At 37.1% G+C, this 12,719-nt stretch overlaps 4 protein-coding genes and 1 non-coding gene across 6 annotated transcripts; 2 read left to right on the top strand and 3 right to left on the bottom strand.

The window, feature by feature from the left end:
- Nucleotides 1–1,921: 1,921 nt before the first annotated feature.
- Nucleotides 1,922–3,590, bottom strand: LOC108145844 (mitochondrial import inner membrane translocase subunit TIM50-B). Its single transcript, XM_017271459.2, is given in 2 exon segments — nucleotides 1,922–3,020; nucleotides 3,023–3,590. Coding segments are annotated over 2 exon segments (1,065 nt in total). The 5' UTR covers nucleotides 3,402–3,590; the 3' UTR covers nucleotides 1,922–2,334.
- An 84-nt stretch (nucleotides 3,591–3,674) lies between these two features.
- LOC108145838 lies at nucleotides 3,675–7,614 on the bottom strand. Its single transcript, XM_017271450.2, has 5 exons — nucleotides 7,441–7,614; nucleotides 4,898–5,363; nucleotides 4,689–4,835; nucleotides 4,161–4,352; nucleotides 3,675–4,103 (listed from the first exon to the last, which is right to left on the bottom strand). Exons 2-5 carry the CDS (start codon nucleotides 5,346–5,348, stop codon nucleotides 4,075–4,077), a joined length of 819 nt encoding a protein of 272 aa, XP_017126939.1. The 5' UTR covers nucleotides 5,349–5,363; nucleotides 7,441–7,614; the 3' UTR covers nucleotides 3,675–4,074.
- LOC121466747 (peptidyl-prolyl cis-trans isomerase NIMA-interacting 1) lies at nucleotides 5,778–6,717 on the top strand. Its single transcript, XM_041708461.1, has 3 exons — nucleotides 5,778–5,821; nucleotides 5,909–6,594; nucleotides 6,677–6,717. The coding sequence occupies exons 1-3, from the start codon at nucleotides 5,778–5,780 to the stop codon at nucleotides 6,715–6,717; spliced, it is 771 nt and encodes a 256-aa protein (XP_041564395.1).
- On the top strand, nucleotides 6,742–7,291 carry LOC108145837. Of its 2 annotated transcripts, none has more exons than XR_001774434.2 (2): nucleotides 6,742–7,071; nucleotides 7,124–7,291. It is a non-coding gene; the product is annotated as an uncharacterized LOC108145837 (transcript). The 2 variants fall into 2 exon arrangements; XR_001774433.2 differs by having other exon boundaries at nucleotides 7,121–7,291.
- A 1,543-nt stretch (nucleotides 7,615–9,157) lies between the features above and the next one.
- Nucleotides 9,158–11,775, bottom strand: LOC108145839. Its single transcript, XM_017271452.2, has 5 exons — nucleotides 11,665–11,775; nucleotides 11,152–11,391; nucleotides 10,927–11,064; nucleotides 10,652–10,831; nucleotides 9,158–10,509 (listed from the first exon to the last, which is right to left on the bottom strand). Exons 2-5 carry the CDS (start codon nucleotides 11,366–11,368, stop codon nucleotides 10,487–10,489), a joined length of 558 nt encoding a protein of 185 aa, XP_017126941.1. The 5' UTR covers nucleotides 11,369–11,391; nucleotides 11,665–11,775; the 3' UTR covers nucleotides 9,158–10,486.
- Between the last annotated feature and the right edge of the window lie 944 nt (nucleotides 11,776–12,719).

Raw genomic sequence — 12,719 nt, 5'->3', positions numbered from 1 at the left:
GTTTGCATATTCCTGCATATTCCTGTTCATAGCATATTAGCAAAGCATTTGTGACGACAGTCACGGAACGTATCTTCCATACTCTGATTACCGATATCGTTCAACAAACATAAACAGGCTCTAGCCGGCATTAACACAATTACTATTTATTTGTATAATTTTAGTATACTTTTAACAACACTATTGCTTATAATTGGCACAACCTGTCAGTCCAGGAATATTATGATCAGTTTAAGAAACGGACTGAGAAAATGGACGGATCTGGGCTTTCGCATGTATAACTCAAATCTCTTGCAGACAGAGACACAATCACTTGGTCACGATGAGGATAGGCCAAACAAATCCAGTCTGGAACATAAACGGAAGGAAACTTCAGCAAGCCGAAGTTCATATACCCTTGCAGCTATTTTAAAAATTAAATATTCTTGAAAACATTAAATGATTTACTTGCGTACATATATGAGGGTACATAAAAGGAAGGAAACTTCAGCAAGCCGAAGTTCATATACCCTTGCAGCTATTTTAAAAATTAAATATTCTTGAAAACATTAAATGATTTACTTGCGTACATATATGAGGGTACATAAAAGGAAGGAAACTTCGGCAAGCCGAAGTTCATATACCCTTGCAGCTATTTTAAAAATTAAATATTCTTGAAAACATTAAATGATTTACTTGCGTACATATATGAGGGTACTTATACCTGCAAGGGTATACAAAGGGGGCGTATACCAGGACTAAAATACGTCAATCTACAAGCACTGCAGCGAACATGTTCGAAGTTCATTACCGGTTTATATGGGACAAACCTCTATCAGTAGCCAGTTCATTAACGTCAGTTTATGTTTCTAAATGTACGCGAGTGTTTAAAACAAAATACACATTTTTTATTTGTCTTTTAATTTCAGCTGCAGGGACCTTTTAACTTATTTTTATAATTTTTTTGTAAAATCTTTCGAGATGTCCTGTGTGTTACTTAACAAAAAAAAACACAACATTAAAAATGTAAATAATTAATTTAATTCTTTTTAAAAGATAAAAAAAATATTTTTTTTCTTTAAGTCAACATGGGAGAAGGAAAATATGCTTAAATTGAAAAAAAAGGGCTGGGTAAGCAAAACGTAGTCCTCCACTTTGTAGAAAGTTTTAGGTTTTAGGCAAATATGCAAGCCATAAAATTGGGTAATCTAAAGGCCCTGGTAGGACCATATCATTATTTTTATAAGAAGTATTTCGTTTCACGCTGATCTCGGCCGTGAAGGAGCATCGATTGCCATCAAAAGCCAGGTCTTGCTTTTTTTCGCTGTCCGAAGCCAATGACAGATTTTTTTCTGGTTTCTCTTAAAAAGTTCATCAACAGTTTCTTTACCATGAACTTCATTAGGTTCTCGGTGACCTGACAATATAGATAGCCCCGAAAAGCCAGCCGCTCTTTTATATAATCTTCACGGAAGGTGAAGCTGGCTCCTTCGTAGATCACCAGAAACCACTGGATGAAAGGAGACAAAGTACCGATAAACAGCTGGAACTTCTCACCTCAGGGCCTTGCATTTGTTGGTGTGCTCCAGTCCACTGATGGACTCTACCGTAAATAGACAACAAAATAGCTACTGGCACGGGGTCGAGCGTCATGGGAGAGATCACAGTTCATCAAATCACTGGAAAGGAGCTAGCGAATAGCTCGAAACTGGACAAGTGCGACCTGCTTGCCATTATTCGATTTATAAGATTCAACCGCGTGCTTTATTTTTATATTTTCATTTAAAGTTTTCTCTCTGAGGCCGATTGGCAGAAGGAAGCGCCGAACTATCGATTGTTGCTGGCAATGTTACCAGATCTCGAATTCAATGTGCTGAAAATAGCTAAACGACTTTGGGCCCGATAAAAAACTAAGGTTTGTTATAGCCAAATAAATCTTAACTGCAGTGCAATAGAAATTTTTATTTTCTTTGTATATTGTATAAAAATTTAAAACACGACTATATTTATCTTAAAGCGTTTTTTAGATATTGTCAAAATTTTAACTTATTAACTGGCTCTGTTCATATTATTAAAAAATAAAATGTAATAAAACATCAAACTAATAATTTCGAAAACTTTAAGAACTTTTTATGAAAAATGTTTAAATAAATCTTAAAATTAAAAGATGGATTAACGTATAAAGGGTGTAAACATGGCTTACATTGATAACGCGACCAAAATGTGGAGCGGTGAACTAGAAAAACGATGTACATATGAGAATCCTAACCATAACAATAACAAGTGGATTGAAAAAGTTGGGGAGAAAATTGAGCGACAATCAACTGCAAAATTAGTTGAACTCAATTAGCTTCTTTAAAAATTGCTATTATTTTCCAGTTCATCAGCCTGCATTTGCTCACAAAGCTTACGCTGGTTTTCCCGGAACTGAGATATGGGGTCACTAAACTTATTATAGTACTGCAGCACTTCCCGGACATCGTCTATCTCACTGGTGCCCAGGACACTCAGAAACGACACAAAATCAAAAAGAGTCGTGTCATTGTCGTTCCCCGACCATCGCGGGATCGAGAAACAATTTGAAGGATGCAACTTGGTGGAGTTTCTGTCCCAATCCACGACCACCACACGCTTTAAGTCTCGGTTCAGATTGTCAAGATTCTTCACGTGATGGCCTTTAACAAAGTGTGTTGAGTCACGAACCAGACGATACATAATAAAACCGTTTGGGTCAAGCGCGTCGAGCAGTGGAAACACTGTAATTCCTTGCTCCGCCGTGTAAACAACGATTTCAAAATACTTAGCACACTCTTTAAGAAATATGTCGACGCCGGGTCGCTTCTTAAAGCGCCAGCCGGTTTCGTAGGTCCAATCAGGATGTATGAACACGTCCTTAATCTCAAGGACCAGGGTATAAGGCGGCTGCACGTAAGGAGCCTGAAGAGGTTCAGGAAGTAGCTTCTGACTTGACGGCTCCTGTATAAATCGTTGAAAGTGGTTCACCGAATATCAGGTCCGGGCTAGGTATTCCTGCATTAGTGACAGTTGAAGCGACGCTTCCGACTCTCCTCGTCGTTGAGCTCAGCAAAGGTTTGGGGAAAGAGCTTCGATAGGATTTGCGTAGACGTTTTCTCATAAGTCGAGTAGCGCCGTAGCGCAACGAATACCAAAGACGCTTTTGTGTTGCAGCAATGTAGGCAAGATTGGAATCCAAAACACAAACTGCAGTCTGGCTTTTTCCACGCCCCGTAAATTTCATCAGGATTTGCCGGTTCGTCGGCCACCTCCTTAAGTGTGCCGACCGCTGTGCGCCATAAGCCAAAGGTCAACGCCCTTGATGTATTAACAAGCTTGCGACCAAACGACGGGTATCTATAAAACAGCTGTACGATGGCTATTGAAGACATTGGCAGCTTGTACATTTATACGACGCCCAAATTGTCGATCAATTTTTCGGTATTCAGTTTAATTATAAGCCACTATAAAATTTTACATATTTGTATTGACCAGCCAAGGAAGAGTAAAAACTTTTCTTCTGTCCGAACTATTTTAATGAAATTTTGTGGCAGATATCCAATTGGGCAAATAAATCCAGAGCCAACTTAATTTATCTAAAATGTAGTCTACGTTCGGGAGCTCCCCTATTTTTAGCGGCAAATTAGTCTCTTCCACAAAATATTAAATACAGCATTACATTTATTATGGATTATACGCATATATTTACATTCAATTTTCTGAAAACATTTTTATATCATTGTAGAGGGTATTCTGTTCTTGGTTCTTGCTTACATTCTTGTTTATTTAAATCATTTAATCGCACCACGCGATGTACTTTAAACAAGAGATTGGTGATAACATCTTGTGCAAAATTTGGTTTCTGGACTTACCAAGGATATAAGATTACCTCATCTTTATAGAAATTGTTAAGACCATTAAAAAATGAAAAAAATAAAAAGAACCCCCCTAAAGGCTTTGAATTAATCCATGTTTTGAATGTTTTTACAAAACTTTACGAACTAATATCTAAAAAAAACCGCTTACAAAAAGCTATAAATCTTTTTAGCAGTGTATAAAATGATTAATTCCAAACGATTATTAATTGTGAGACAAAATGCGTCGGTCACCTGTGAAACATAGAACTGTAGTTAAATGAATGACACTTTTTTTCTGTGTGTCCTTACCCTTGCGTTCTTTTGTGCCACGATGTCCGTGTTGTTTTCCTGCACCCGAATTTGCCTTGCACTTTTTGCTGACAGTACGCACAGGATCGCAGTTCTGGTCACTATCACCGACTGCCTCTGCTTGTAACTTATCCTCTCTGGTCATGTGTCCATCGTTGCATTGCGACCAAGTACCCTTATCATAACGACAGCCTACCCAACGGGAAAATAAAATTTGTAAAAGATTTTCTAAAACTGTGTGGCCATGAACAGAAGTCGCTACGGTGAATGGACATTTTCTCCATTGTTAAGAACAGGAAATGCAGTATTTCTCGAAAAAAAAGGCATTGCGCGGTAATGAAGAAAAAAAACAAATAGCAACAGGACTTAGCACAATTATAGTAATTGGAGGACATGTGCTGCGGCAAAAAGGGCAATTCGATTGAAGGCACATATTTTTGGGGATGCTATATACTTTATACGAGAATTCCGTCTAACTTTTGGGGATGCTATATAATGCTGTGTAAAAAAAATATTACCGCCACCCACCTTTCTTGCACTTCTTTTGTATTGTCCGAGTTGGCAAGCAATTTTGCTCTCCTTTTTTTAGAGATAAAACTCGCGTGCGTACGTTGGTTTTGTCATCGCAGTTTGACCAAGCGCTCTTAGCGTAACGACAGGTCGAAGACCCCGACCCTGTTAAAAATCAAGAACATAATAAATTTCAGTTTTAAAATTATAAGTCAAGCAAATCGTACCGTTATTTGACGTCTTAGCCTTGGGTCCTGTTCTTTTGCCGCCGTGGTGTTGGCTATGTGCATGCTGCTGCTTGGTTCCCTGACGCTGCTGCTTATTAGTGTTTTTGTGGCCTTGTTTGTGCTTCGGTTGCGAGTTTTGTGTTGCTGCACTGCCATTTTCGGCAACTACTAGTTTCCTAGAACCCGATTTGTGCACCTGCTGGAAGTGCTCCTGCGACTTATTTATTTTACGATTGTTCCTAAGCCGGTGAGAGTCGCCATTTGTTGTGGATGTGATTATCGCATCATCGAGAGCGCGAGCCTGACGATAATAAACTAAATTACCCGAACTCTTCTCCATAACCAGGCGGATGCCATCAGAAGTGCCATCGCTCTCAATAGACGACGGAATCTGTGCCAAAACCACCAAAACTAATTGCAGAACCGCGGTCAAAGTTATCATGAGATTCATAGCTTTTTCGGAAATCTAAAATTAATCAGAAAATAATGATGATATTGAAGAATGCATTTTTGTGTAAATAAATACAAAATAAATGAAGAGGCGGTTTCGGAACACAATATAAACTTTTAAAGGCGGACATGGCTGAAGTTGGACGACAGCACATGTTAAATATATTCTACTGATTTGGAAACAATTTTACGTTTTAAAATAGGTTGGGAGATTAAAGTTTGTGCAATTTTAATGTATGTGACTCGCACTAGCAAGTACATCATTAAATACGCACCGCTTTAGAGGAGAAAATCGAAGTGATGGCAGTTCTGCAAACCGTTAGATAGCTTTTCTTTATCGAAAAAATAATCTAGAATTCATTGAATTATTTTTCTTGAGTTAGGAAATTGAACATTATATTAATATCCAAACTCTATATTTTGTGAAAACATGAACTCTGAAAATTTTGAGCTAAACAATTGTACTTCAGAAAGGTTCGAGATATATAAAATAGATGATTTCGAAAATAAGAACAAAGATTTTTCTGAAACACCCTCGGGCTCTAAAAATTTTAATTTCAGCGACGTTGCTGAAAAATACCTGTATGGTGGCTTTATTGTCGACAGTGACTTGTCGATCGGATCTGGCGGACTAACTAAACCCACAGAGAATAACAAGTTGCCTGTTGGTTGGGAAGAACGGTTGGCGCCCAGAAGTAAGGAATGCTACTTCTATGATACAAATACCCGAAAAGTATACTTTACATTGCCGCCAAAACAGTACATAGGAGGTCAAGACGACGGTTGGAATGGCGTTGCTGGAAATGAATATGAGTGCAACTATCGATGCACGCTGCGATGTAGACACATATTAGTAAAACACAGTAAATCAGATAGACGTAGTTCATTCCGTGAACGGATTGTAAAGAGAACTAAGGAGGAAGCCCTAGACTTAATTTCGCAGGGCCGGGATCTTATAACAGCCGGAAAAATCGAGTTTGCTGAATTGGCTAGAGAAATCTCCGATTGCTGCTCTGCTCGACACGGCGGTGACGTGGGCTCCTTTAAGCTTACTCAACTGTATTTCGGTTTTGAGAAAGAAGTTTTGCGCTTAAAAATTAACGAGCTCTCGAGTATTTTTGAGACAAGAGCAGGATATCACATTTTGTTGCGGACGCCGGCGAACAACAGCGACATAGAATCCCCAAAGTCAAGGAGAAAACAAAGGCGCTTTAAAAAGATAAGCTATGCTATCGAAAAAGAAAATTGTAATACCCGCATGAAGAAACACAAGCTTTTTCACAGCTTTCTGCACAAATCACAATCAGAAATATGCTTGCTCGAACAAAGACAAAGAACCCGAGATTCGGCCAGAGAGACCAGTAGTTTAAATAGTGTGCTTTCCAAATATCCATATTTGCCCCCAGAGGATCGCAAGATGCCATTGTATAATCAGCAGCAGATTAGACTAAATAATATAATACTCCACGAAAAGTTCGATGTAGACATGTATCTTGGAAATGAGCTTAAAATAATAGAAACAGATGACCTTGGAAACACAGCAATCAAACATCAAAAAGTGACAAAAAGTATATTAATCAATAAATAAGTTAAAAAAGAAGTAACAAAATTGAAAAGATGAAAAAAAAAACCATTCAATAGTGTTTTCAGCGACAGAAAAGTATTGCACAAATTGTTGTCTTTATTGAAAGACATAAAATTAAGTTCCTAACTCCAACGCATGTGTAAGCCAAATCTAATTTAAATTTTCAAAGAAAACTAATGTCTTCTTAGTAGCTCAATAAGCGGGGCATCTGGCGAACATGTGGACTTTAAAAACGAATACAATTTTCTTATGTCTTTACCCTAATGTTATGTTTTAACCAGCATTACATTTTTAGAAATAAATTTCGGACCGGCTTTGTACTTCTACTTACAGGTCTTCCCGAAGGAATAGCACCCACACCCACATTCTTTTAAAATTGGTAGCTTGGTGACTCTTATAAGGCTTTTTCACTCAACGCGAATTCTCTCTGGATGATAACAGGAGGGGGTGTCTTGCACTAATGTTTTGCGCGCACACGCAATAGCAGGAATCAGAAATCGAAACTCACTCAAATCTTAGAGAGAAAATATCCGGGCATTTGCAAAATGGGTTCAAGTTTCAGGCGGTGGTTCCACAAAATTTTAACGGAAGAAATGTCTTGAGGAAATGTACTTCACTGTAAGACTAGCGGCTTGCGATCGGCACGCTCGCATTCAGAGTTGTGGCTAAACTGAGTAGGCGAAACGCCACAACTCGACGAACTCGAGAGGCTCGAAAACTACTCAAAAACCCAGAGAGTATTTTGAGAGCAGCGGCGACGGCACTGAGACATGTCTTCTTATACCATCAACAAATTTATATACACAGCGATGAAAAACTCTTGGTATTATTCCCATCTGGTATCCAATCTGCCGAATAAAGAATAGATTTAAAATTGTACACAATTTGGAAAAATTAAACTTAAGAAACCCCTATTATTTTCTGCTTTTGACCTTTATCTATAGGTTATCTTTTAAAATATAGGAGGTCTTCAATTTTCTGATTCGCCTTTCTGGCACTGTATGACTTCCAATCGAGTCTCTTTTGTAAATAAATATTATCAGTTACAAAAGCACATTCTTTATATTACTATAGTGACCGTTAATGAAAACATTCAAGCATATTAAACTTGTATGCCCAGTACCCGTACTCTCAGAATAAAATGGTATCGTAACAAGGCAGAGAAAACACTAGTAGGACACTTAATGATAGGTATCTTATTGCCCGAACTTTCAAATAGTTTTCCGTCCCAAGTTTTAATTGATAGGTACCTCTTTCGACTTATGCATGTAAACAAAGATTCGGATTCGATTCTAAGACTAATTAATCAAAGCCCATGCAACAAATATAAAACAAGTGCATTTGTCGTGGCTGTTCTGTCAGAGATAAGATACACAGTCCTTTATCTATGTGCATGGATGCATTGTGGCTAAATGTAAACAATGACCACGCATTGTGTAACAGATTGGAGTTTTTCGAGCCGTTTTACAATTATGTATATCAAAATACAAGTAGATACAGTTTTCAGCCAGTTTGAGTTCATATCTCTCTTTCCCAGTTCCATTTTGTTTCAAAGAGCTCAGACAAACATGTTTTGAGTGCTTCTCTGAGAGCCCGATTTATATTGGTTAAAAAACAAAGAGAGGACGCAGACAAGTAAAATAAACAGCAAGAAATAAATACGCTTTAGCTAAAGTAGTTTCAAACGGAGAATATAAAATAAGGAAGATATCAAATACCGGGTACTCACTAAAGCCACTCAAACGAAAGAAATACCTCACATTAAAAATCTTGATTAGAGTTCAATCTAAACGCAAATTTAATTTTTATTTTCTTTAACAATGCAGTCTGGCCATATGGGAAAAGAATAATTCTGAGAGCTTTCCGAAATTTCCCCCTATAAACAGCCCTGCTTTTAACTTCTACACGAAAATGTGAAGAATATAATTGATCACTTCAAAATTGATATCCGCCTTTTGCTTAATTTAAAGGCGGATTTCCCATTTTTGTCTCATAAAATTCGATGTGCGCATGGTCGTTATCTCAGAAAAAAATTTCTCTTTTAAATGTTTAAAGCTAAGCACAACAAACTACCCAAAAGATAAACGTTAAAGCAATAAAATAGATTCACCATCGCAGAATCTCGTTTTTGCAGATCCCCTTTATAACGTTCGTCATTTTACATTCCTTGTAAGAATTTGTATTGGCCCATCAAATTGTTGTATCAAAAATTATGGTACGCTTTATTCCGTAATATATGTATTTATTAAAGTTCAGTTACTTTTTTCTTATGTTGTATACGTACGTAAACAAATTTCACTTTATTTTGAGGGAGTTGTTTCCTTCTCTTCCGTATGGAATTAAAAGACTCAGATAAATTCTGCCCCTAACGATGATGTTTTTACGAAACAGCATGCTGTATGTAAGTGAGCTGTTCTTCTTGATTTTGTAGTTATGAATTCACGGGTATGGTTGTAAAACTGCTTACATACAAATACATTAAGTCGTAGTTAACGTTCTAAGTTTATATATGTGTTTATTTAAAAGGTAAACCACATCTTCGAAATGGTGCAATTTTTGATCAGAATATGTATGAATGTAAGTATGTATGTATGTATGTATTTATTTCGACTATCATAATAATTTTGGGAATGGTATTTCCAAATTTTTAAATGTACCCAAACAAAGTGAGTTGTAAACTACTTTAAAATGCCAATCGCCTACGTTGCAACTAAGACGAATCCGTGATCTTGACCCGTCATATCTTTTTCTTTGTCTTTCAGTTTCCTTTTTTCTATAGTAAATTTTTATTTTTACAATATTTACACTAAGTGTTTTATTCATTTATTATTATCTGCGAATGACAAACGATTTTACTGCCTCTATGAATTCAATATTGATTTTCTGTTTGTGTCGGAATTTAGAGATCAGACACAGAAGCTGATATTTGCCAAATTTTTACATCAATAATCAGATTAATTGTTTGGTTTTCATCTTAGATTTACGGTTAATGTTATTTAAATTCAATTGAAGATCAACTCTGCTAAATTGATGGAAGTGGTGTTGACATTTTCATTTTCTATTATTTTAAGTGGTATAAACAGTCACACAATTTAATAGGCTGCATTTCATAATTAATCTTTATTTTGAAAACGCAAATGCCTTTCCAGTTTGGATAATTTTAGAGAATAACGGATGTTGGCTTGAATGTAAATATGATTTAATTTTTGGATAAAACTAAATACTTTGGTATTTATGTAGGTGTGGTATTGTATGAATATATTTTTATTTTGCATTGCATAAATATGTTAAATTCCGCAAAGTTGCTATTACGTCTTACAGTATAGAACGTACTGTCGTTTATATTAAGTTTATCGTTTGCTTGAAAACCGAACTACAACATTAATCAATATGTGCATTTATTTAAAATGCTTTTCGGGTATACATAGCCGACAGTTAATGTCATTACGATTTTTTTGTTATAAATTTATTAAAAATAAGTTTAACATAAATTTTTAGCATCGGAGTGATGCAAACCAACACTGGGCATTTAAAATTATCGAGTATAAAATCACTTAAGCCCGTCCTTTGCGAGTAGCTGCATGTAAATTAAAGATAGAGAAAAAGATGTTGTGAACTTTTTTGAATTGAAAATTATAATTTTTTAGATGGTCTTTCAAAAGTTTGTTTACGTTTTGTAACTAAGCATTCAATCGATAATCCTAAACAAGAGAACTGACCTTTATCTTTGTTCTTACGCTGTTCTTTGGCACTCTTGTCCTTGGACTTTCCGGGCTTGCAGTTCTTCTTAATGACACGCGTTGCTTCGCAGGACGGATCACTGCTCGCTTTTAATTTGTCAGCTCTAGTCATTTGTCCAGTTGCGCATTCCGACCAGGATCCCTTTTCATACCGGCATGCTGTTGACATGGGAAGAAAGCCATAGATCTTGATGTAGGAACTTTGCCCAAGAACATTACTAACTTAAAAAATAATAACTGCTTTTATGTGTTACCTTTTTTACATTTCTTCTGAATGGTTCGCGTTTGGTCGCACGCTGGATCGCCCTTCTTTAATGTCAAGGTTCTGGAACGTGTATTGGTTTTTGTATCGCACTCAGTCCACGGATTCTTGCCATATCGGCACGACAAGCCTAGACATATTAATACCAAACTAAATTAATTCCTGGACCAGGCGCGTAACCACGTTCTCATATTGTGCCTAAAAGCTTTCGACTCACCGTCGCTCTTGGTGCCCCGTTCATTCCTTATTAACACTTCGTGATCGTCCTCCTCCCATACTTCTCCTTGTATAGCTGTTGTGGGCTGGGTCTGCTCCGCCACAGGAAGTGCGAGAGGTGTTTCTTGGCCCTCTGTGGTGCCTAACACTGTGCTGCACAACACCCCCGACCATGTCACAAACGATGCCAGTAGAAGCGCTTTATAATTATTTCTCATATTGTGACTTCTGCTTCTGCCCACTGCGAAAAAGAAAAACTATACCTTATGGTAGATACATTTAAGGGTATACCCGATTGAAAAAAGCCAATAGTTAAAATAAATAGAGTTAATTTGTATCTTTGAAAGAAAAGAAACTAAAAAATATATAATTTTCACCAAAAAAACTTTCACATCAATTCAGCTCTATTGCACAGAACAGTATCTTAACATTTAAATTTATGACCAGGTTTTTGGACTCTGTCACAGTTTTTCTTAATATTACTTGCACACAACCGATAAAATTGAGGACCGACCGTTAGTTATACACACAAAAGAACTCCAGACTCAGACTCAGCTTAGAATGACTTAAACGACAGATTGTATCAACTGCTCTCGTTGCGCTACTCTTCTAAACTGAATGGAAAGATATAAGGACAGCAGCATAAAAGGCCATGGCATGTATAATATCCTGCAGGATTTTATGCTCATAAGAAAGCCCTTTCTCTCGTTTTCTCGGTCGTGTGTACTGAGAGAATGCGCACCGACGCCTGGGCTTTTATCAATGAGCTGCGCATGTTCTACACTTCAACATTTTAAATTTTATTTTTATTTTGCTGGTTGCTTAACTGGCTCCCGTGGGTTACAATCTAGGCTAAAATAAATGGGCGTCAAGTATGGTCGACGGAATTGAAGCAAATGTGTTTCCCAGCGTACATTGCAGGAAACTGGAGAGGCCTGCTATGTCAATTAGTCCGTAACATTCTGGTTAAAATACGCCTATCTGGGCTATATTATTCTACCGGGGTTAATCAATGGTCACTGGAAGGTGGTATATGCTCAAAATCCGCCTTTCCATGCCTTATTTACTATATGAAAAGTTTGCAAGCCCAGTAGTTCGCTGTAAGCAAATATGTTTTAACACCTCTCCTTAAATCAATTACATGTTAAGGTCCACCAATGTTTCTTCTACTCAAACAATATATAGTTGGTATCAGGGTAAAGTTTGTACATATACGAAATAATTATTATTATTGTTATATATATGCGCCAAAGCGAAACCTTGTGTGCCGCGAAATAAGGACAAAGTGAACTTCGCTTACCCGCGTCAGATGTGCATAATTGCCATTGCAACGCCTCGTAACCAAAAACTTGGGGTCAGTATGTAGGCGCATTGAGTTCAACAGCTGTCATAAAATTGAATAATGCAAATGTAATTAAGTCATCTGACCCTGCTCACGTGGTCAGACTGTCGTTGTGTTCTGCAACCGCACCTCAACAATGAAGTTGATGATGTACCCTAACACGCTTTTACCAAGGCCCTACATATATGGATAACAAAAATATGAAGAATTATTTGAATGTTTTAGTT

This window comes from Drosophila elegans, unplaced genomic scaffold, assembly GCF_018152505.1.
Source record: "Drosophila elegans isolate 14027-0461.03 unplaced genomic scaffold, ASM1815250v1 contig_208, whole genome shotgun sequence".
NCBI classification, from domain to species: domain Eukaryota; kingdom Metazoa; phylum Arthropoda; class Insecta; order Diptera; family Drosophilidae; genus Drosophila; species Drosophila elegans.
Note: the sequence above shows the minus strand (reverse complement) of the source record. Positions and strands in the feature narration are given on the sequence as shown.

What these genes read in the sequence shown, in the direction of transcription:
- LOC108145839 (XM_017271452.2), bottom strand. Translation starts at nt 11,368, where the DNA reads ATGAGAAATAATTATAAAGCGCTTCTACTGGCATCGTTTGTGACATGG. An exon ending in TCAGAAGAAATGTAAAAAAG is followed by an intron (nt 10,832 to 10,926) that starts GTAACACATAAA and finishes CCATGTCAACAG; the next exon opens with CATGCCGGTATGAAAAGGGA. An exon ending in GCGTAAGAACAAAGATAAAG is followed by an intron (nt 10,510 to 10,651) that starts GTCAGTTCTCTT and finishes ATTTACATGCAG; the next exon opens with CTACTCGCAAAGGACGGGCT.
- LOC121466747 (XM_041708461.1), top strand. Translation starts at nt 5,778, where the DNA reads ATGAACTCTGAAAATTTTGAGCTAAACAATTGTACTTCAGAAAG. An exon ending in AACAATTGTACTTCAGAAAG is followed by an intron (nt 5,822 to 5,908) that starts GTTCGAGATATA and finishes TTTTAATTTCAG; the next exon opens with CGACGTTGCTGAAAAATACC. An exon ending in TGCTATCGAAAAAGAAAATT is followed by an intron (nt 6,595 to 6,676) that starts GTAATACCCGCA and finishes GCTCGAACAAAG; the next exon opens with ACAAAGAACCCGAGATTCGG.
- LOC108145838 (XM_017271450.2), bottom strand. Translation starts at nt 5,348, where the DNA reads ATGAATCTCATGATAACTTTGACCGCGGTTCTGCAATTAGTTTTGGTG. An exon ending in GGCTAAGACGTCAAATAACG is followed by an intron (nt 4,836 to 4,897) that starts GTACGATTTGCT and finishes GATTTTTAACAG; the next exon opens with GGTCGGGGTCTTCGACCTGT. An exon ending in TGGCACAAAAGAACGCAAGG is followed by an intron (nt 4,104 to 4,160) that starts GTAAGGACACAC and finishes TATGTTTCACAG; the next exon opens with GTGACCGACGCATTTTGTCT.